This window comes from Priapulus caudatus, unplaced genomic scaffold (assembly GCF_000485595.1).
Source record: "Priapulus caudatus unplaced genomic scaffold, Priapulus_caudatus-5.0.1 Scaffold89, whole genome shotgun sequence".
In the NCBI taxonomy this organism is placed as follows: Eukaryota; Metazoa; Priapulida; class Priapulimorpha; order Priapulimorphida; family Priapulidae; genus Priapulus; species Priapulus caudatus.
The window spans coordinates 314,724-336,008 of record NW_014577150.1 but is presented as its reverse complement, the minus strand read 5'-3'; the positions used below and the strand labels follow the sequence as shown (position 1 = coordinate 336,008).

Here is a 21,285-nt window from a genome sequence, read left to right as displayed (position 1 = left end):
AACTGCCTCAATGATGTCACAGTGTTCTCATATTCATGGCACATCCATAATCTGGAAACCCAATATGCCTCGATAGACGAACGGTTACAGCACAGGATTACGCCTCAAAGGTCCTTGGCTCAAATCCCATCAGATTTTTTATCATGTACCTGTTTTCTGTATTTTCTATCTTTATTCATTTAACTATTTCTTTCCAATTAAGGAAAATATTTACATGATTTATTTACAACAATTTCATAACAACAAATAATTTTTACAACAATTTCATAACAACAAATAATTTTTACAACAATTTCATAACAACAAATAATTTTTACAACAATTAATTTTTTTTTTTTTTAATAGGGTTGGGGTTAGGCCATCCTTAAATAATTATGTTTGCTGTCCTCCGACCGACCCACGAAAATAGCCTATAAATAAATATAAAATAGAATATAATTTTGGGTTCCATATTTTTTTCATTATTTTTTTTTAAACATTTTTTATAGTTAAGACTGAAACACAAAGCATGTGTGGCAAACATGAGGACAGACTTAAAGTAACTATTATGCCTCTTATGTATTTATGTATGTACTTATGTAAAAAATGACCTACCTACCACCTACCCACTAAAAAAATCATGGGTCGGGGAACGGCAAACATAGAATTTTTTAAGGATGGCCTTAGGGTCACAATGCACCATAAAACAGGAGTTTCAGGCACGCGATTTGTATCAACCAATGGGATTTGAATGCTTCCAAGGTTGCTGAAATGATGTGTACGCAACTGCGTATCTGCACATCTGCGCCTAACAAAGGTGTCACTACGCACGACTTAAATGTTACGTTTATAACCGTAGCAACAGACCTCAGATGAGCCCAGACACTCTGCGGCTCTTGTTTATGAATAATGTCAACTAGTTACCCATTGTAATTGAACAGATTAGGGCGACACAATGTCACAAAGCCCGAATACTTCCAAATTATTCACACACAAAACAGTGCAACAGATGTTCCCCTACTTGATGAAATTCAAACATTTCTTCCTGCTTTTCATTTTCAAATAGGTGAGGGGGTGTAAAAAGGAAAGAAAAGGAAAAAAATGCCACTTTATTGCAAGTACAAAAAGTACTAGCTCTAGTACTATAGGCTATAGCCTGCGTACAGTCGCCGCAGGGCTATAGAACATTCTATTACGAATGCCTGGGACTAACTTATTCACGGTTACTCGCGGCTATAAAACGTCTGTGGTAGGCAATTAATGCCTCTTATCCGAAGTGAATATGTGTTAAGTTTTATCTGATACTAAAATTTAACCTCTAGCTATCATTGAAATGGTCTACTTGCGGTATTTCTTGTGATTCGTGAACGATTCTGTCGAACATTATTTCAAACGGCCATTTTGACAAAAACCTTGTTGTTGTCAAGTAACAAATTAAGCGATCAAAAAAGATTATAATATTAGTTTTGTCATGAAAGATGATTAAATTACTATTATTAATTTGCTACTTGACAACAATGTTTTTGTCCACAACCAACACAACCCGCCCACCCTTCCACGTGCGTGAATACATAGTTCCTGCTGACTGGCTGGAGTAAGCTGGTCCCGAGCATTCATAATAGAATGTTCTATAGATAGCCCTGAGGCAACTGTACGCGGGCTATAGTTACAGTACTAGAGCTAAAAAAGTACATGCTGAGCCTGAAAGTGAAAGTTCTGTTTATACTAAATTTTTTCTTGTTCAACCAGTTGTGGGGTTGCACCTGTTTCCTAGTGATACACTGATACTAGGTAAGAAGTCGAGCAACACAGGGCCTTTTAAATTTTTTACGTGCACTGTGGCCAATTTTAAACAACCTCACAATAGTTTTGGGTACCCATTTTGCAGCTTTAAGTTTATGGTGAATGGCATCTAATTTGTATTTTTTTCTGGCACGAGTATCTACCCAACCGTGTGAGATTGACCGTGTGAGACAGGGGTAGAAATTAACTTTTGAACACGGGAGTCCAACGGACTCCCTACCCTCAAAAAGAGGGAGTTTGCAGCAAAATGAGGGAGTTCGCAGTCTGAGGTTCAAAATTAAAGATATTAACAATAACGCATACATGATTGTGCTTAGTTTTAAGAGTCAGGCGGTTGCACGTCTGCCAAATTTTCTTTGGACATTAGCTGAAAAATACGGTAATTCCGCGAGGCCGTGCTCTGGAACGAACTAGTTAGTATGGCAGAATTTTCAGCGAGTTACACGGACTCCTGCATATATGTCAAATCAGGGAGTCCGACAGTAAATCAGGGAGTATTTGACTCTGGACTCCCATTAATTTCGCACCCTGAGGTTACGTCAAATTTATTTCAAATTGTTGTTGCCATCATCACGACATGCTGGAAATCACAGCGCATGCACTTTCTCCATTTCAGTAATATACTAGACAGAGTGCACTCATGGAGAGTGCATACCTCCGCCAGCAACATATGCCATACGACTCACGAACACACGAATAAGCCACGATATACGCCAGCGTACTGACATGTGCACGCTGGCTTGCTGCTCGCTCGCTCGTAGCAGCCGCTCGTTGCTGCTGCTCGCTCACATGTACACGCTCGCTGTCTTGCTGCCACTCGCTCGTAGCAGCCGCTCGTTGCTGCTGCTCGCTCACATGTACACGCTCGCTGGCTCGCTGCGCTGGCTGGCTCGCTGGCTCGCTGGCTGACGCGCTAATATCGATCGTGCGAACACACGAACACACTAACACACACACACGAGAGCGAAAACATAACCTCCTCCAACTCCGTTGGGCGGAGGTAAATAATAGTGAATAAACACAAATTGTAGGCCTATATATTACAAAAGCCTATCTGAATTTTGTGTACCCCCTATCACCTAACAATTTAACGTATAAGCCGATAACATGGTCTTCCGCAACACAGTCTCACCTCGTGTCTCTTACTACTAGAGTAGTATGCAGAAACACAATGACCATGTAGGCTGCTCAATCCTAGTGTGGGACCTGGAAGGTAGGAAAGTATGAGTGCCAATTCAGACAATCACAGTGTTTGCTTTTCTTTAACACCATCACAGCATAAGTACACAACCAACTGTCTCCATTATTGGTATCTGTGCTTAGCTGAATGTTTACTTGTTTAATTTTAGTTCTATAGATGACTGTCCGAGCGTGATAAAAACACTTATAATTGATTTCGACGTGTACTATCGTCGCCAAGAGATCCTTTTAAGATTAGATTATCTGTTTCTGTCATTCCATATTGGAATTCTCTTTCTTCTTCTTTAGTTAATTTTAAAATTGAAAATTTCACGGTATATGTTGTCTGTCTATTTGATCCATTTTGTCTCTGAAGTCATTTTGTCCATTTTGACTTTGAAGAGTAATCGTTATGAGGTTTGAATTATCAGTTACACTTGGGTTCAACTTGAGTTACCCAGAGAAATTTGGCAAATTCCTGCAGGAATATTGCTCACCTCGGTTTTGTAATCAAAAGCAGCTGACTGTTTATCATTTGAAAATTATCAGCGCTATTCATTGTTTAGTCAGTGAACGTAGTTGTGTACGTTGCGTCATTCCTTTCTAAAATCATACTGAATCTGTGTGGCGGGACTCACAAATGCAATGCGCTGCCATAGCTCACTTATACTTATAGTTATAAACGTGCAGTTTCTCCGGTTTACAGAAGAGCGATAATTATGCAAGGTTTTCACTAGATTTTCCTTAGTAAATTAAGTTGTGCCCAAGTGCAAAAGACATAATTCTATTCTAACAAGGGAACATTTGGCTGCGCATTGATATATATCAAAATGGAAGTGGTTGATTGTGTGTTTTTGCTTTAAAGGTGTGAAACGAAGCGAGCAATGTGCAATTATGACACGTGCGTTTTCCCACCTGCTCGTCCATCTTTCTGCGAAATTATGCACAGTGGCGTGCATGCATGCGGTGAGATTGTGTGTTGCAGAGGAGAATTTGAACGGATTTACTGTGGATTTATTACTAATAATGTGCAAAAGGGAGTAGTACTTATTACTATTAAGGCATTGGTAATAAATAGAGTTCTTGTTTATTTACTATAATTACCTCCGCTAAGGAGGTTATGTTTTCACCCCTGTTCGTTTGTTGGTTTGTTTGTCTGTCAACCGGATATCTCAAAAAGTTACGGACAGATTTTGATGAATTTTTTTTGGACGGGTTGGTCTTGGGCCATCAACCAATCGATTAGATTTTGGTGGTGATCTGGATCCAGATGTGGATCCAGGATTTTTAGCTCAGATGCAGCTTGTAGAATCGCATGAATGTCTGTTCGTGCGTCCGTGCGTCCGGCCATCCGGCCGTCCGTCCATGTGTCAACAGTTACGGCACAAATCTTAGCCGCTCGACGTTCGGTCCTGATATTCGGGACGGGGGGGGAGGGTTCGCGAAAAGAACTCAGGATGTCGAATTTGGGGGTCAAGGGTCAAAGGTCAAGATGTGTCTATGGAAAGCCATCCCAAAAATCATTTTCAAACATTTCAAATACACAATTTTAAATCAATTTTAAACATTTCAAATTAATAAATAAAAATAAAAATTGCTTTATATTGTTCGAAAAATTTAAATTCAAAATTTAAAATCAATTCACAGAATAATAAATCAATTTATGAACAAAATAATTCACAACTTTCCAAAATAATTGCCTGATATATACAAATTCCTTCACATCATTGAAAAAATTCATTTTCTAAACCTACAATTTATTTTAAATACCACAAACCAATTTACTAACTTGCAATTTAATTGAGAACATGTTACATAAACTCATAAAAGTTCAAATCTTGCTTATATATATAGCGAAGTCATTAAAGTAACACAGCTGTATCTTTATTACTGTACTACCGGTATAGCAAAGCCTATCAACGCAGGAGGGCGCACTTGATTCTGTTGCCAGTGAGTTTATCAGAAGAATAGCCGGCTACAGTACACATCAGTTGAGCGTTGTCGCTCTGCGGCACTTGTTTTTAAAATTATGCAAATTAGGTAGATTTTGCCAATTTCACTATGCATCTCAGTGTCTGCCTACGGTCAACGATAACTCAAGAACCGTATGACCCACATGTTTAAAATTGCATACTATGGTTACTCCTATGGGAGGGATTTGAACATCCTATTTTGGAGCACGCCAGTCGACCTACCTTCGAGCCACGCTCACTTTTTGGCAAAAATGAAAATGGCCATCTAGATTCATTCGATTTTGTTAAATTTACCTACCTACCTACCTACCTACCTACCTACCTACCTAATCATACTTACGTGTAATATTGTGTTTTAGATTCTTCGTTACAGTAATTTGACTGGAATATTTTATTGCTTTTATTTGCGCGATAATCGAAAACCAAAATGGCAATCATTTAGGCGTAGTGCCATCTCTCGCCCAGATTTCAGACTTTCAGATCTGAAACATTTATTTTCGCATCAAAACTAACCCTGAAACAAAACAGTGAAATTTCTAGTATTAGTATAAAACAGAGAATAATCACATTTGATCACATTTTGGTCCATCATAATTGAAACACTTACCAAATTTTAAATATCATCTCCCTCTTCTATCACACCCAAGGTGAGCTATAGTGTCATTGACACTTTCAATAATTATAACAATTAAATTAGGTATCTGTTAACAAGTACGTGTGGGTATAGACGATTTGTTATACAGTAAGTACAGTTGTATGCAGTAAAATCCTAGAGTCTAGTATCCCTTTAAGCTGGGAATAAACTTGACAGTTTTGGCGCAGTATTGTGCAAACTCACTCAGCCTGAACGAAATATTATTAGCAGGTACATCACTCAGGCGAGTAGGACAATGCTCATTGTTCTACATGTTCTCATTATGTCTCATGTTCTCATTATGTCACATGTTCTCAAGTCTCATGTTCTAATATACATGTTCTCATTGTCTACATGTTCACATTCTACATTGTTCTCATTGTTCTCAATGCTACAAAGTTCTAATTACAGGATGGTTGTTAGTTGTATGAATCATCTGCTTACAGTGCATAATTCTGGCATCTTAGTCGCGAGCGAATTGTGTGGCAAAACCTGCATGTTGCAGTATCCCTGGTTTTAGTCGATTATTTTCAACTAACAGACAGATGCCATTCCTGTGGCTCTAAGAGTAAGAGTATTTTATTTTAAAAGAAAATCTCGTGAATCACCTAACATCAGTTAGGTTCAGTTCAGTTAGTAAGTTAGCCGATGTTCAAGTGGCAAAGTTTTTTGGGCGGAATAGTGTGAAGTTGTTAACACTATATTGTCAGCAAGTTGACTCTACTGATGCTCAACTACATTCAGTGACTGATCAGCTTGTAGCAGAAAGGAATTTAGGAAAAGATTCCGGTTCCGGCCGACTGTTCCTGAAGGGTTCCGGCCGGAACCGGAACTCTGAAAAATTGGGGATTTGGCCGGATAGTTCCGGCCGGATCCAAGTTCCGGTGCACCCCTAGCAATTAGGTTAGCAGTGACATTGCAGAAGGACCATCCTGTACATGACATGTGCAGAGACGTGTGAGATACGTGTGAACTCTTAGTTCTAATCGGCTATTGATTTCATGTAAAAAATATTAATTGAAAATTAACAATGATTTTCTAGGGGGAATCTTGTATGAATATATGATGGCACATAAATAAAGTGTTTTATATTTTATTTATCAAATAGATACCAGAATTGAATACACCATCTGTTTTCATCAAAAATAGACAGCAAGTGGAAGGCATAATACGGCAGCTAGTAGCTGGTGGGCCAGAAAAACTGCAGGTATGTACTTCTTTTAAATACACAGTTTGTATGGCTTTGAAACGTACTGAAATAACCCTTGTATTTTGACCGACAATTATTCACGATCCTACTATTGCAACTTTGGAAGTTGGTAAAAGATAAGAATAACTGAGGGATAATTCTGGAGATGTGCTGCTTCCTAAAATATATGTATGATACACTTTTGATGAAAGAGAAAATTTCTAAATGTTGGCAAAACGAATTTAACATGGTCAGCGTGTGTGGAAGACAAATGGTGGTTACTGGTGGTAATGTGATATCCATAAATTGCTGCCCAATGCTGAGTCATGGAACACAGTGTATACATGTATTTAACAAAGAAGATAAGACCTATCACACACATAGACACCACATCTATAGTAAAAAGTATTAGTCATGATTGTGTAAACCCAAACAAGAGATTTAACTTGATCTCTATTCGTTTTATTTAGGAAACGTAGCTGAGCAGAACATGAGATTACAAACCGTCATGCCAAACTCCCGTAGCTCCCCCTGGCTTTCCAATATCTAACTAAAGGATAGACAACTCTCCTACAGGGCGCTACCGTCATTAATTATTATGACATCTCCTTTCCTTTGAGATGAGCATCTTATTGTATAGCATAAATGTCTTTGAATGACAAAAGGTTAACTTTTCAACAATGCTAACCCAACTACATTTAACACTAATTCAGACAGTAGGGTAGACTGCCCACTGTCTAGACTTCAGATCCAGGGATTATTCAGCCCTTAGCGGATCTTAGTCGCCTTAAACTAACACTTGTAGTCTCTGAAACGCTGAGGTAGACGCACTGCCCGGCCACTCGATGTGAAGGTCACTGGTACCATATAGGTTGTTGCTTGACATCAGATGGCGAAGCTGTATCTGCATCTTCTTTCGACTCGGGACCATTGTTGCCTGGCGCAATGTTGCGTAAAGGTTGTTCAAGAACAACCGGTTCCTCTGCTGCCGGCACAACTATGCCTTGCTGTGTGGATAGAGGTGGCGTAGAATTCTGCCCACTAGGTGTCACTGGGGTGTCTTTTATATGTTTACGGTTCCGACGATGAATTCCCGCATTCGTCTGAATGATGTAGGATCGGTTGTTTTCGTCACCACCGATAACTGTTCCCCACTTGGTCCAACGCTTCTTCGTGTCCAGCTTCGCCAGTGCAGACTGGCCACTTGACAGGTGAGGTAGTATTCGAGCACCTTTCCTGGCATCATAATACCTCTTGTAGGTGGCTTTAGTTGATTTGCCGGACTGACGGATGGTGCTGGTATCTGGAACCTTTGGCAGTTGATTTTCGCTCCAGTAAGTATCGGAAGTCTGGTCCGGAGTTCTCGTCCCTGTAGTGCCATAGACGGAGACACACCCATGGCTGAATGCGCAGTTTCTCTATAGTTCAACAATCCAATCTCTGGATCATCCACTTCAGTAAGTGTTTAGCCGTCTGCACGGCACGTTCAGCCATCCCATTCTCTTGTGGTGTGTATGGGTTAGTCGTTTTGTGAGTGAATCCCCACGACTTAGCAAACTGACGGAATTCGTGAGAGGTATATTGCGGCCCATTATCCGATATTACTATATCTGGGATACCGAAAGCCGTAAACATTGCTTTCATTCTTGTAATTACCGCAGAGCTGGTCAGACTTGTCAGCCTCTTCACTTCGATCCAACGAGAGTAATAGTCTACTACTACCAGAAATGTCTGCTTGTTGAATTCGCTGTGATGGTCTACTCTGTCGACACTCCACACATTGATCGACCATGTTTTTAATGTCGTTGCTCATGTTCGGCCACCATATGGCTGTCCTGGCTCTTTCACGGCACATCGAGATGCCTTGGTGTGATTCATGTACATAGTCGTTCTAAAGCGTCCTGCCTCATTGCTCTAGGCAGAACTATTCTACTCTGTAGAACAACTATTCCATTTGTCACCGATAGCTCTGAGCGTACATGGTAATAGTGCCTCAAAGGCTCCGGCACCACTCTCACTCTATTTGGCCACCCGTTGATGACATAATTAACGCATTACTGCATGCAGGACATCGTCCTTCTCTGTAGCCTCCCTGATCTGTTCTAATTTGTTAGGTGACGCTGGCCAACCTACTTGAACTGTGTCCACATAATCACTGACATCTTGGACCAGCTGTACACTGTCCTCTGTGATAGCTAGAGGATTCCTGGATAGTGCATCTGCCCCTATCTGTTCTTTACCCAGTACAAATTGAACAACAGGATTGAACCGCATCATTCGCAGCAAAAGACACTGACAGCGAATCAGTGTTTTATCAATGTTCTTGGTGCTCAGTAGAGGCACCAATGGCTTGTGGTCGGTCAGTAGAGTAAACTGTGGTAATCCCACCAGATACTTAGACAGTTTTCACATGCCCATACTGCCGCCAGAGTCCAGACATTCCTTCTCAATTTGAGCGTAATGCTGCTCAGCGCTTGAGAGTGTTCTTGAGCAGAATGCTACTGGTTTTAAGCCTTCTTCATCTTTCTGTAGGAGTACGGCCCCTATCCCGAAACTGCTAGCATCAGCACTTAAATGATCGTTGGCTTTTTCGCATCATAGTATGCTAGTGTTGGAGAAGCGCATAGTAGCTGTTTGGTTTCTTGGAAGGCACCTTGCTGACTTGGCCCCCATAACCAGACACTGTCAGACCTCAGCAGATCTGTCATGGGTTTCATAACAGAAGACAGGTTGTTTGCAAACATGTCTAGGTATTGGAACATTCCAATCAAGCTACGGAGTTCCCTGACATTGGATGGTAGAGTCAGATCCATCATTGCCCGTACCTTCTCTGGGTCTGGCTTGATCCCTTCAGCACTGATAAGGTCACCAGAGTAAACCAATTCTTTCATCCTAAACTGCCATTTCTCTCGGTTTAAGTGAAGACCTGCTTCCTGAAGTCTCGTCAGAACTTCAGTTAGCCTCCTTTCATGCTCTTTCATGGATCGGCCATGAACCAAGATATCAACCATTATAACCTCTACTCCCTCCAAGCCATGAAGTAACTCGGTCATTTTTCGCTGGAAGATCTCTGGCGCCGAAGTAATACCGAAGGGAACGCGACAGAATGCATACCTCCCAAACGGCGTCATGAATGTTGTGAGCAGTTGGCTTTTCTCCTCCACGGGGATTTGCCAAATTCCACTTGCTGCATCCAGCTTGGTAAAGTACTTGGACTGAGCCAACTAAAGCCTGGCGCACATTGCCAAACATTTTCCCAAACAAATGTTCGTCCGAACAAATGTTTTTGTCTGGCAATGTGCGGGTGAACAATTGCTGAGCGCACATTGCCGAACATTTTCCCAAACAAATGTTCGTCCGAACAAATGTTTTTGTCTGGCAATGTGCGGGTGAACAATTGCTGAGCGCACATTGCCGAATATTTTGCAGCGAACAACCTCGTGGCGCCATCTAGTAGCTGTGTTGTAAAGAGTCACGTGATCGGCGCATGATTGGGCACAAAAATCATGTGACCACATATCTTGCTGCTATTGGTTACTACAAATGTTCCTAGAATTGTTTGACATTCAGCGCACATTGACGAACATTCGACGAACAATGTTCGAGATATCAAACATTTCCGATCTTCAGAAACATTGTTCGGAACAAATGTTCGGCGACTTTTTTCATCGCACATTGCCGAACATTTCATGGAACATTGCTACGATAATGTTTTTGAGCAAAATGTTCGGCAATGTGCGCCGGGCTTTAGGAGCGATGTCGCTTAGATTCAGAAGTGTATAATGTTCTCTGCGAACAGCCCTATTCAGTCTTTTTAGGTCAACACAAATGCGCAGTTTACCATTTTCTTCTGAACCGGAACCATAGCCGCACATCATTCGGTGGGCTCAGTGACAGGACGGATCACTCCACTATCCTGCATTCTCCGTATTTCTGTTTTCGCCGCATCCATCAGGAAAAACGGAACTTTTCGTGCGGTGGTGACACAGTGGTGTTACACCTGCTGTCAAACTGATCTTGACTGGTTCGGTCTTCAAGAGACTAATATCTGAGTTGAACTGACTCAAGATTTCATCTACATGGGTAACTAGGCCCATTTTCTTTGCCACTCCGCGGGCTAGCAGTTCCATCTATCACGACTACGCAAAATGTATAGCCTTTCCCCTTGTGATTGATGACAGCTGTAAATGCACCTAAAACCTTGAGCTGGCCCCCAGGACTGTTGAGCTTGACCTTGTTGTGCATCAGGTGTGGGCGACTTTTCAATGATTGCCAGATGGTGTGTGAAATTAATGTTACGTCAGCTCCCATGTCTATTTTAAATTTTACAGTTGAGCCGCATATGTTCAGTGGTACATACCACGCTTCTTCCTCATGGCAATCAATTGTTCCAAGGAAGAATGATTCCTCCCCTCGGATGTATCCTGAGATGTCACTGCGTCTGTTGCCCCCTTTAAATTTCCACCTCAGTGTTTACCACTGCGACACACCGAAGAGAAATGTCCATGCTTATTGCATGACCTACAGATCTGTCCAATAGCAGGGCATTTACCACCCCGTGGGTGACAGTCGTAACCACAAAGGTTGCATTTCTGTTTTGTTTTGTGGCTGCTAACATTTTTCTTCCACTTTGGTCTATGCTCCCTTTGTTTGAACTTTGCCTCACTAATCTCCTGGTGGGAAGCTTGTTGCTGGACCATCTGTAATTTTACCTGTTCATGCTGGCGTTCCACTGCTGAAGCTTTATCTAGGGTCAAATCTGGCATCAGCTGCAGTTTTTGCTTCACTCCTCGGTCTAGGAGTCCCACGACAAACCTGTCACGTACTTGGTCTTCTGGATCCTTGTACTCACCATTGCTTGAAGGTCCCTTAGAAATTCTTCCACTGTCTCCTCCCTACTTTGGACCCTCTCTTGAAAGAATGATCTCTCGTGTATTATATTTCTTTTTGGGATGAAGTACTGTGTGAATTTCTTGACAACTGTGTCGTAATCAGTGTCCTTTTCCTCCTCTCTAATTGTGGCGCTAGGGTTTTCTGGGTCAGGCACATCATGCGAAACAAATTTCAACGTTTTGAATATTTTGTTGGCTTGTTTACCTCACATACAGTAGATCAGTGAGTCTCTTTGTACTTCTCCGTCTTCTTTGTGAAGTTTAGTGGTTTTCCGAAATCGTCCGAATTCCTCTATCCACTCACTCCATTCTTCAGCTTTAAACGTAAACTTGGCAGGGGGGTCATATCGTGCAATTTTCTTGACAATGACTTGTGATTCCGGGGCCACCGGTATCAAACTGTAGACTCGCCCTTTAGACACAAACGTCCGCGTTGTTCTGTCAAGCAGCAAGTGCTACAATGTGTACTTGAAACTGTTCTTGAAGTCACTTCTGATACCATGTCATGATTGTATTAACCCCAAAAAGAGATTTAACTTCATGTAGATTCGTTTTATTTAGGAAACGTAGCTGAGCAGAACACGAGATTACAAACCGCCATGCCGAACTCCCGTAGCTCCCCTGGCTCTCCAATATCTAACTAAAAGATAGACAACTCTCCTACAGGGATCATTAATCAACTCTCCTCATTAATCATTATGACAGTCAGGATTGCTTTTTTTGAAACAAATATTGCTCATCTGTCTTTATATTTAATCCAAGTCTATGCTTTGGTCAGCATGCTATGGCCTAATATGTGAGTAATATTTCAGGTCATAGCAGATTTTGACCACACTCTGTCAAAGCATTCTCATGAGGGCCAAATAATTGCCACCTGCTTTGGAATTCTTGAAAACTCCTCAGCGATGCCGCAAATTTACAAAGATCAGGTTAGTTTATTATGATATATTTTACATTTACATAACAAACATTGCCTGAATTTCACCGGCAGTACTGATCAGAATTGCAATGTTTGCTTTCCTCACTAGCCGTGGTGCTCCTGAAAACTGACGATATTCATGGCAATAAACAAGTTTTCTCAAGACCCTGTAGAATTTGTAAATGTATCTATAGGCTTGACCACAGTCTGTGGAAGATGAGAACACAGTCACGTGTAGATCTAGTGAAATATGCAAAGCCCCTAACTATTATCTGTCTTCCTTATATGATAGGTTACCCAGTTGAAGGAAATCTACTATCCAATAGAATTCTGCCATGAAATGACAAACCAAGAAAAATACCCATACATGGTAGAGTGGTGAGTGTGCATAGTCTTCCTGTGGTTTGTCAAGCTATTAACATTTTTCTATAATGCATGAATGTACTAATTTCTATTACACGCAGGCGGACAAAACCTGCAGAAAAACTGTGTGGATAATATATTTATATCCTTGTTTCTTGTTTCACGTATTTGTCATAGAGCCAGATTACTAGATTGAAATTGTTCATGAACTATACTTTCCATTTTTCAAGATCTTTGCGCTACTGGTGAGGTATTATTCTCAGACATTTTGAATACAAATGTCAAAATTATCCCCCAAATAACTGTCAACAGTCGATCATGTGATAATAATGAAGCAGTTTTGTTATTTCAGGTGGACCAAAGCACAAAGCATTTTTGTGCAGTGCGAACTATATAAAGAGACAATTACAGAAATGGTGGCACAGACAAAGTGCGTGCTCAGGTAATATATCTATCAGGTCATTGATATCTCTGTGTAGGTTGCTGCCATCGTTAAGGTATATATATGAACAGATCTATAGTGGAGCACACATGTATTTACATAAATGTTTAAAGTCGTCATGCTCCTGTTGGATTTTAACCATTAGCTCATTTAAAATAGTCCGTTCCAGGTTGTTGAATAGGGCTCGTGTGCGTGTGAGCGTGTGCGCGTGCGTGTGTGCAAGCATGTGCGTGAATGTAAACTTGTGTGCATTGGTCCATGAATGATAGAAACACAAATAAAAACTGCTTTAGCTACACCTACAAAGTTTATGTGTAAGTTTATTGATGAGACAAATAATTGAAATGATCAAAAAGCCATTATTAAATTAAAACAATGGCAGTTCATTATGCCTTGTTGCCTGCTCCTGTTGGATTTTAACCATTAGCTCATTTAAAATAGTCTGTTCCAGGTTGTTGAATAGGGCTCGTGTGCGTGTGAGCATGTGTGCAAGCATGTGCGTGAATGTAAACTTGTGTGCATTGGTCCATGAATGATAAAAACAAATAAAAACTGCTTTAGCTACACCTACAAAGTTTATGTGTAAGTTTATTGATGAGACAAATAATTGAAATGATCAAAAAGCCATTATTAAATTAAAACGATGGCAGTTCATTATGCCCTCGTGCAGGGCTCCCTCTGGATGTTTTAAAATTTGATCCAAGATTTGAGCTAAAAGGATTTGGTCTGAAAGCCATTCTTAGTATGGTCAAGGGATCAAAACGCATTTGGTCAAAAGAAGACATGCTCTAATGAAGCGCAAAATGTGCTTTTACTAATGCACTGCTATTTTATAATAAACTAATATAGTATTCTGATGCACTAATATTTCTTCTGATCTATGAAGAGTTGTTGTTGTCCAGTGGCTGTTAATTTTCTAAAGAAGGGATAAACTTCAAAGTTTGTGGCTGCTCGAAATGTGGGAAACCGTGTAGGACATGCTTGTGTTTGATATAAAACTAGAGAATTTTAATGTTTCATTACAACATCGTAACATAATTCACAAATAATATTGCTCATATGGTAATGGGAACCTAATTTGACAGCTCACTGTATCTGATTGCAACAATTCAGAGCAATATCTGTATTAATTAATTAATTACTTAACACTTTCGATCTTGCTCAATTTTACAAGATGTTGACATATATGCTTAGAGAGATTAATTTAGCTGCATTAGATGTTGCAGATATAAGCTTACAAGTGTATTTTTAACAAGTTAATGCTCATAAGTAACCATAGTGAATAAAAATGCATATCATGCCACCTGAAAGGCTGTAATGATTTTACAATATGAAGTGAACGCAAATCGTGTTGTGGGGTCAAAAACATTTTGCTGCATGGTGGTGGTGTCGGTGGCAGGATCATAATTGCTGTTGTAAATATAGAAGTTGCTGCTAGCTTACTGGTGTTGCTATATGCTGCTGCTGCTTCTTTCATACAGGGATGGCAGCGAACGGCTGCTGTATAAGCTCTATAAGCATGGGGTTCCCCTGCTAGTGTTTTCAGCTGGAATTGGTGACATCTTGGAGGAGGTGATGAGACAGAAGTCAACGATGCACGATAACGTGAAAGTAGTTTCAAACTACATGGAGTACAATGGAAATGTACGTGGGACTGAATAATTGCAGTGTAATAATGTCTTGAGTTATGTGGTGGCCTATAAGTATGTGCATGCGTGCGTGCGTGCGTGTGTGTGTGTGCTTGTGACTGTGTTTTTGGAACCAGCTGTAGCACTTAAATCATTTAGTATGTAAACTAGTAGGATTTATCTTCTATATTGTAAATATCCAGGATTACCAATTTTACCAAACTAGTATTTAGCACTCACCTGCTAGCACATAGCCTGACACTGTTGTTTGTCATTGACTTAACCTGAATAAGTAGGTGAGTGAACCTACCAAAAGAAGATAGGAGTTTCAATATTTGCATTACAATGACCTGTAGAAAGCATTGTTTATTGTTATTTATTGTATATTGTTGCTTGTAGAACCTATTTAAAAATTTACCAGGTAAGGTTAAACTTGCATGGCAATAATGATATGGTCCTTGAAGCAATAATGTCAAGAGTGCCATAATATAGAATCCTATATCGACTCTAAATATATCAGGAGTGAATAATAATAGAATCTATTGATTTTTGAATCTCTTGATAATATTTCCTCTGATCATCGCATCAAAATGCTTTTTATCATTGGTATAATTTGTGTTATACCTTATGCATGAGTAGTATATATTTTATTGGCATTGAAAACTAAATGCTCTTTACATTTATACATGGCCACATTTAGATTTCTCACTGTTTAAAATCCTGAATGATTGATTTAAGGAGATTTGAAAACCAATTTTCCTTTGCTGTTAACCAAATGTACTATTGCTAATAAAAATGCCTCAACACGATGTGACTGTGTAACCTGCCCAGTAGCAAAACTTGTCCCAATTTCAAAATGTATGCATGTGCATGCTTGTAAGTGCTTTTTCTAGTGGGGTGTCCAGATGGGTGTGAGAGCTAAGTCTTGAGAATCGTGCGGCTACCGTGAAATTTCGAAGATCGATATCATCAATTCAGTTGTTCTTTTATACGTGATTTGATAGAATATTAACATAATCTGTCCTCTCTCTGGCATTTCCATAGGGCAAGGTTATTGGATTTAAAGGCAACCTGATTCACACCTTTAGCAAGAACGAATCTGCGATCGAGAACTCTGACTACTTTGAGAAGCTGTCCCACCGTCACAACATCATCCTAATGGGAGACAGTATCGGTGACTGCCACATGGCTGATGGTTGTCCGAGTCCAGAGGCCACGCTCAAAATTGGATTTCTAAATCACGGGGTTTGTAATTAGTGATAGGTTATTCATTTTGTGCTCCTGAATAATATAAGTGATTTGCTTAAAAGGCACTGTTTTTAATCACTCGTTAATGTTTTGCAATTGACTTGTAATAGAGATTAACTAATAGATGAATATTGTAAGACATCAATGCCAGATATTTAGTCTATATTTTTTCCACAATCGGGTATCTGATATATATTGATTAAATTTTTGGTATCCTAATTGTAGGTGGACAGGCTGCTATCAAAGTACCAGGATTTATATGACATCGTATTAGTGCAGGATGGAACCATGGATGTGCCAACTGCTATCATCAATCGAATATTCTGAGCTGCACTCGTTCTTTTATGCGAACGAAATATTTTCTGTTGTGTTAGACACTGTGTTATATGTAATATATGTATAATAGACACATTTCAAATCCACCATTAGTGCTTGCTGATAAATACTGTTTTTATTGCATGATATACATTTAAATACCTTATCATCTGGATGCATAATAGAGCTCATAGGGTCTATGTCCCCCAGGGTACTGCCGGAATGTACCCTGGGTACGGTCCGGTATACCCTGGTAACTATTTGATATGGTTAGGGTTAGGGAGTAGGCGTAGGCGACTCCCTAAACTCGTCAGTGGAGTAGACGAGGTAGGGTCCGGCTTATTAGATAGTACCAGGGTATACCGGACCGTACCCAGAGTACGTTCCGGCAGTACCCTAGGGGACATAGACCCTCTCAGCCATAATAGGATTCGTGTTGCTATAGAAAGGATGTAATGTGTCTGTACATCTTGTTTTCTTATAGACACAGGGTCGTGTTTGTTTTGTGTGGACTCTGGATCTCAATAATATGAACTGACCTTGTGCCAAAACAGTGTGGTTGTGCGTGATCCAGAGCATGATTTTACGGACCGACCCATCAGCAGATCTTTAACGACTGGCTGAGTGTTGCAGTTGCCTCAGTTTAGTATTTCAGAGTATTTTCACTTAATTGGATCCATCTGGAAAAACGGGTCAAATCTCTGTGCAACGGGTGCAAAATCTGGCAAATCTCGGTCAGATAGCATGAATCCCTCCCTGCCAATGGTCTTAAGTCGCAGTGATCAACTGAATCCTTGCCAACAAACGTAAAGCTTGAAAATTGTTTTTCATCGTTATTTTGATTTCGTAAAAAGTAGACGATGTCTTGGCTTTGGTGACAGTTTTGGCGACACACGTTCTGTATCCTTATCCCAATATCGCTAGTGCCCTCCCGTGTGCACGTTCCAGATACCATTTGTCATTAGATGTCATTCTTATTTTGTTCTTTGTTAAGTCAAAACTTGAATGTCAGCCGTTTAGTCGGCTCGAGTTCAGGTATATTTCGCAGCAAGGTCCTGGCTATTTTTTGCAGGAGTGATCTATCGTTGTTATTAGTTAACTGAAGAGAGTGTGAAATATACTTTCTACAAATGCATTCACTGCTGTGACATAAGCATTGATAAGAAAATATATAGATACTCGTTACTTTCGGGAAACGAGTGAAAATGTTCAGCCTTATGTTGCGTCAGTGTTGTATACGGGTGGAATTTCAACCCGAAGTTTTAAAAACGCCATTATAAAGCGGAACGCCTGAAATCACGTTATTTTTGGTGACTGATTTGATATTAGCAGAGTGTCACATATATCAGCTTGTGTTAAATTACATGTATGTGTATATAGCCAGTAGTGACCGTCTCATGCATGAACATATTACACCGAAGACTTGCTATCATCTGTTTTTGACATGCAGTTATCCTGTACTTTTAGTTTTCACTAAAATGTGATGAAAGAAAATGAATACCGTCCATGATTTTCTTTCGGTCGATTTTTTATCGTAGTCCGCTTAGTACAAGATTCATCTGAAAGTTGCAATGAACGATTTTAGAGTGTTGCAAAGTTCGTTATTTTATATTATATTATAGATTGTCTCGAACTCGTTTATTCATATAAATTGCGTATCATCAGGGGCGTAAATAGCGGGGGGGATGGGGGGATGCATCCCCCCACTTATTGACGTGGGGGGGATGGCGTGTACAATCATCCCCCTCCCTACTTTCAGGAGGAAAATGGGGGATTCAAAATTCTGGGAGAGGACCCGCATACCCCCGCATGTTTCTTACTACCCTCCTCGAAATCCTGCATTGGCCACTGTCGAGCGTAACAAATTTAGCACCTCCACTTCAAAAATCGTTCTGCGGCGCCTGTAGAGTACTGCTAACACAGATCTGCCTGTAGAACCAAAGAACCAACAAAGAAGAAAGAACAAAGAAGTAGAACCAACAAAGAAGTGCCTGTAGAGTACACTGAGTACTGCTAACAATTTGAGTTCATCTGACAGGGGCGTAGATAGCGGGGGGATGGGGGTATATCTCCCCACACTTATTGAGGTGGGGTGGCTTTCATCACCCCCTATTTTCAGGAAGAAAATGGGAAAAAATTTAATATTTTACAGACAATAAATACTGGATATTTATCTACAAATCCGTCATCGCTATTCATACTCTCCTAATGAATTATTAGAGAAATGGAACGTGACATACATCTACTGTAAAATGGCTGTAATTCGTTCCAAGAATGACATTATTTTACTGAAACTCAGACGGTTAATTTTGGACGCATTCCCCATATACGATTTTTTTTTTCAAAATCCCCAAATCACGTCTTATCACTGCTCACGAAAGTTAAATCCTTGCTTTGTTTAAAATTAGAATAGACCTATTGAGAGTTGGGATATTGAATTTTTAGGGGGGTTGAATGGGAAAATTCAATTTCATCTCACTTTTTGGGAGGGGGGATGGGGGTGCTGAGACCCGACCGGAAGTATATTCCCGATTTTGTATAAGGGGTGAAATTATGCACTATTTGGTTCAAATCTGGTTGTTTTTCTCATATTCTTTTGCAGTTTTAAGGTTCTCACTTCTCAGTAAAATATACGTTTTATCAAAATTTCAGGGGGAGATGATTGCAGTGTTGTAGTTGTCAACGGGGGGTCGGTAGCACAGGGGGCGGTCCTCGAATTTTCAGGGTAAAGGTATTTTAGCTTAGGTAGGTCTGCACTGGCAACCCCAGTTTACATGGTACGGTACATGTATAGCACAGATTTGGTAGTAAGCATTTTAGTCTTTGGTGTCCCCAAAGGTAAAAATACTCAACTCAACAGTGATGTTATTGTGATGAAGATTGTTTAATAGTGCTGCCTCATAGTGCAGGAAATTGCATCGAAGAGGTGTTACTTTCAACAAAATTTCCGGGGGAGGTCCCCTGGACCTCCCATAAACAGGAGGTGGACACGCCCTGAAGGAGCGGAGAACAATCCTGATATCTCTATGATAAAGATGTCCAAAATGTTGCTTTTAGATGCAAGCTGTTATTTACCAATTCACACAGTCGCGCGCTTCTGCTGGCCTTGAGCTCGCATTGATTCGCCCCCTAGATTCTACTTCTGATTCCGTCACTGGTTGTGTGTTGTGCTTGGGGGTGGGGGTGCGTGGTTATTAAAACCTCTGGGATCAAGAAAAAAATTACCCTCGAATTCACAAAAATTGCCTTACAATATCATTTTTCAATTACACAAAAAACGACCATCTTGAAGGTTCTAACATTGCTAAATCTGAGCAGATTCCGGGGCGCGGCCCTGGACCTCGGGCAAGGGCTCTGCCCTTGCCCACCCACCAGGCCCCTACGGGGCGGGCCCCTGAAACTCCGCAACCCCATTAGGGGCTTTGCGCCAGGCTGTCGCGGAGTGTGCGCTACTTGCGCACACTCTTCAGTATAGCATTTTGTCGATGGGAAGATAAACCGAGCTATAATGCCCCTCACAACTGGCAGAACCTGTCTAACGCCACTGCGTATCATACATAGCAATGATTTTTAATGTCAATATTTTAGCCTATTATCGATTTAATATGAAGCAACTCCGATCACATATACAGTGACATAAGCACCATATCACAGATAGCAGCTGACATACATTTAAGGTCACTTATTCATGTCCACTCTTCGCTCCCTCGCGTAATAACGACACGCAATGCTTACTTAGAGTCCTTATGTATTATTCGTGTAGATTTGACTTAATCTCATTACTTTACTTGAATGTCGGTGATGTATTTATAAAAAATTGTACCGGTAGAGAAGCTATATTGGTCGCAGGCACGACCAAACTAGCTGTTATGGTCACGTAACTACAGGCGACTAGTCGGTTTTAGGGCCTCCTATGGTATGCTTCCTTTCGACCCGTGCTTCCCCTCCCTGGCCGCGCCTTAATCCCCGTTGACTTCTCCCACCGTCTTACCCCACGCGAATTCTAGCCATCATGATGTCTCCCTATAAGCTGCGACCCTCCATCTCTACCTCCTCGTCTACTGTTCTCGCTGATCCTCTAACGCATCTTACGTTAATCATTCTCAAATTCCGATATTATAAGCACTTATGGCCAAGGAGGGTCTATGTCCCAGGGTACTCGCCGAACGTACCTTGGCGGTACGGCCAGTATACCGAAACGATACCCTGGTATCTACTATATTAGACGCAGACCGTACCCTTCTGCTACTCCACTAACGCGTTCTAAGGGAGGTCGCTTACGCCTACTCCCCTACTCTAACCCTTAAACCTAACCTAACCCTAATTCCTAACTAAACCATACAGGGGCGTGTACAGGGGAGATCCAGTGCTTTTTGAAAAAGACGGGGGTACAAATTTTTTGGTTACTGGCTGTAAATTTGATACACTTAGCACATGCACACAACAGAAACCAAGAGTAATAAAAAAAGATACGGAGAACTATGTCCGTATTAAGCACAGCCTGATGTCTACACTATTGCTAGGTTTAGTGATTTGCCAAACAGGCAGGAGGTCCACTATAGGAGGATGGGAGGCACTAGGGGTTATGTGGTGAATCGCCCGATTTCGGTACTTTATGGCAGATGTTCAACGGCTTAGATTCAAACTATCAGATATAGTGAGGGAGCTGTCGGAGTAGCGGACGTGGTCGTTGAAGCACACGGGCGCGTGCGTGTTTGTAT

The 21,285-nt window shown here is 40.8% G+C and overlaps 1 protein-coding gene across 2 annotated transcripts in view; it reads left to right on the top strand.

Annotated features, from left to right (window-relative positions):
- Positions 1-16,811, top strand: part of LOC106804837 (cytosolic 5'-nucleotidase 3-like) — a 17,864-nt gene extending 1,053 nt beyond the window's left edge. The window contains exons 2-9 of one of the 2 annotated variants that reach the window (XM_014806192.1): positions 3,827-3,927; positions 6,677-6,775; positions 12,462-12,578; positions 12,861-12,946; positions 13,284-13,373; positions 14,855-15,017; positions 16,046-16,246; positions 16,475-16,811. In XM_014806192.1, the coding sequence (XP_014661678.1) occupies positions 3,856-3,927; positions 6,677-6,775; positions 12,462-12,578; positions 12,861-12,946; positions 13,284-13,373; positions 14,855-15,017; positions 16,046-16,246; positions 16,475-16,576 (930 nt within the window). In that variant the 5' untranslated portion in view covers positions 3,827-3,855 and the 3' untranslated portion in view covers positions 16,577-16,811. The remainder of the gene's footprint in view (positions 1-3,826; positions 3,928-6,676; positions 6,776-12,461; positions 12,579-12,860; positions 12,947-13,283; positions 13,374-14,854; positions 15,018-16,045; positions 16,247-16,474) is intronic. The other variant, XM_014806191.1, reaches the window with a different exon arrangement.
- Positions 16,812-21,285: the final 4,474 nt, after the last annotated feature.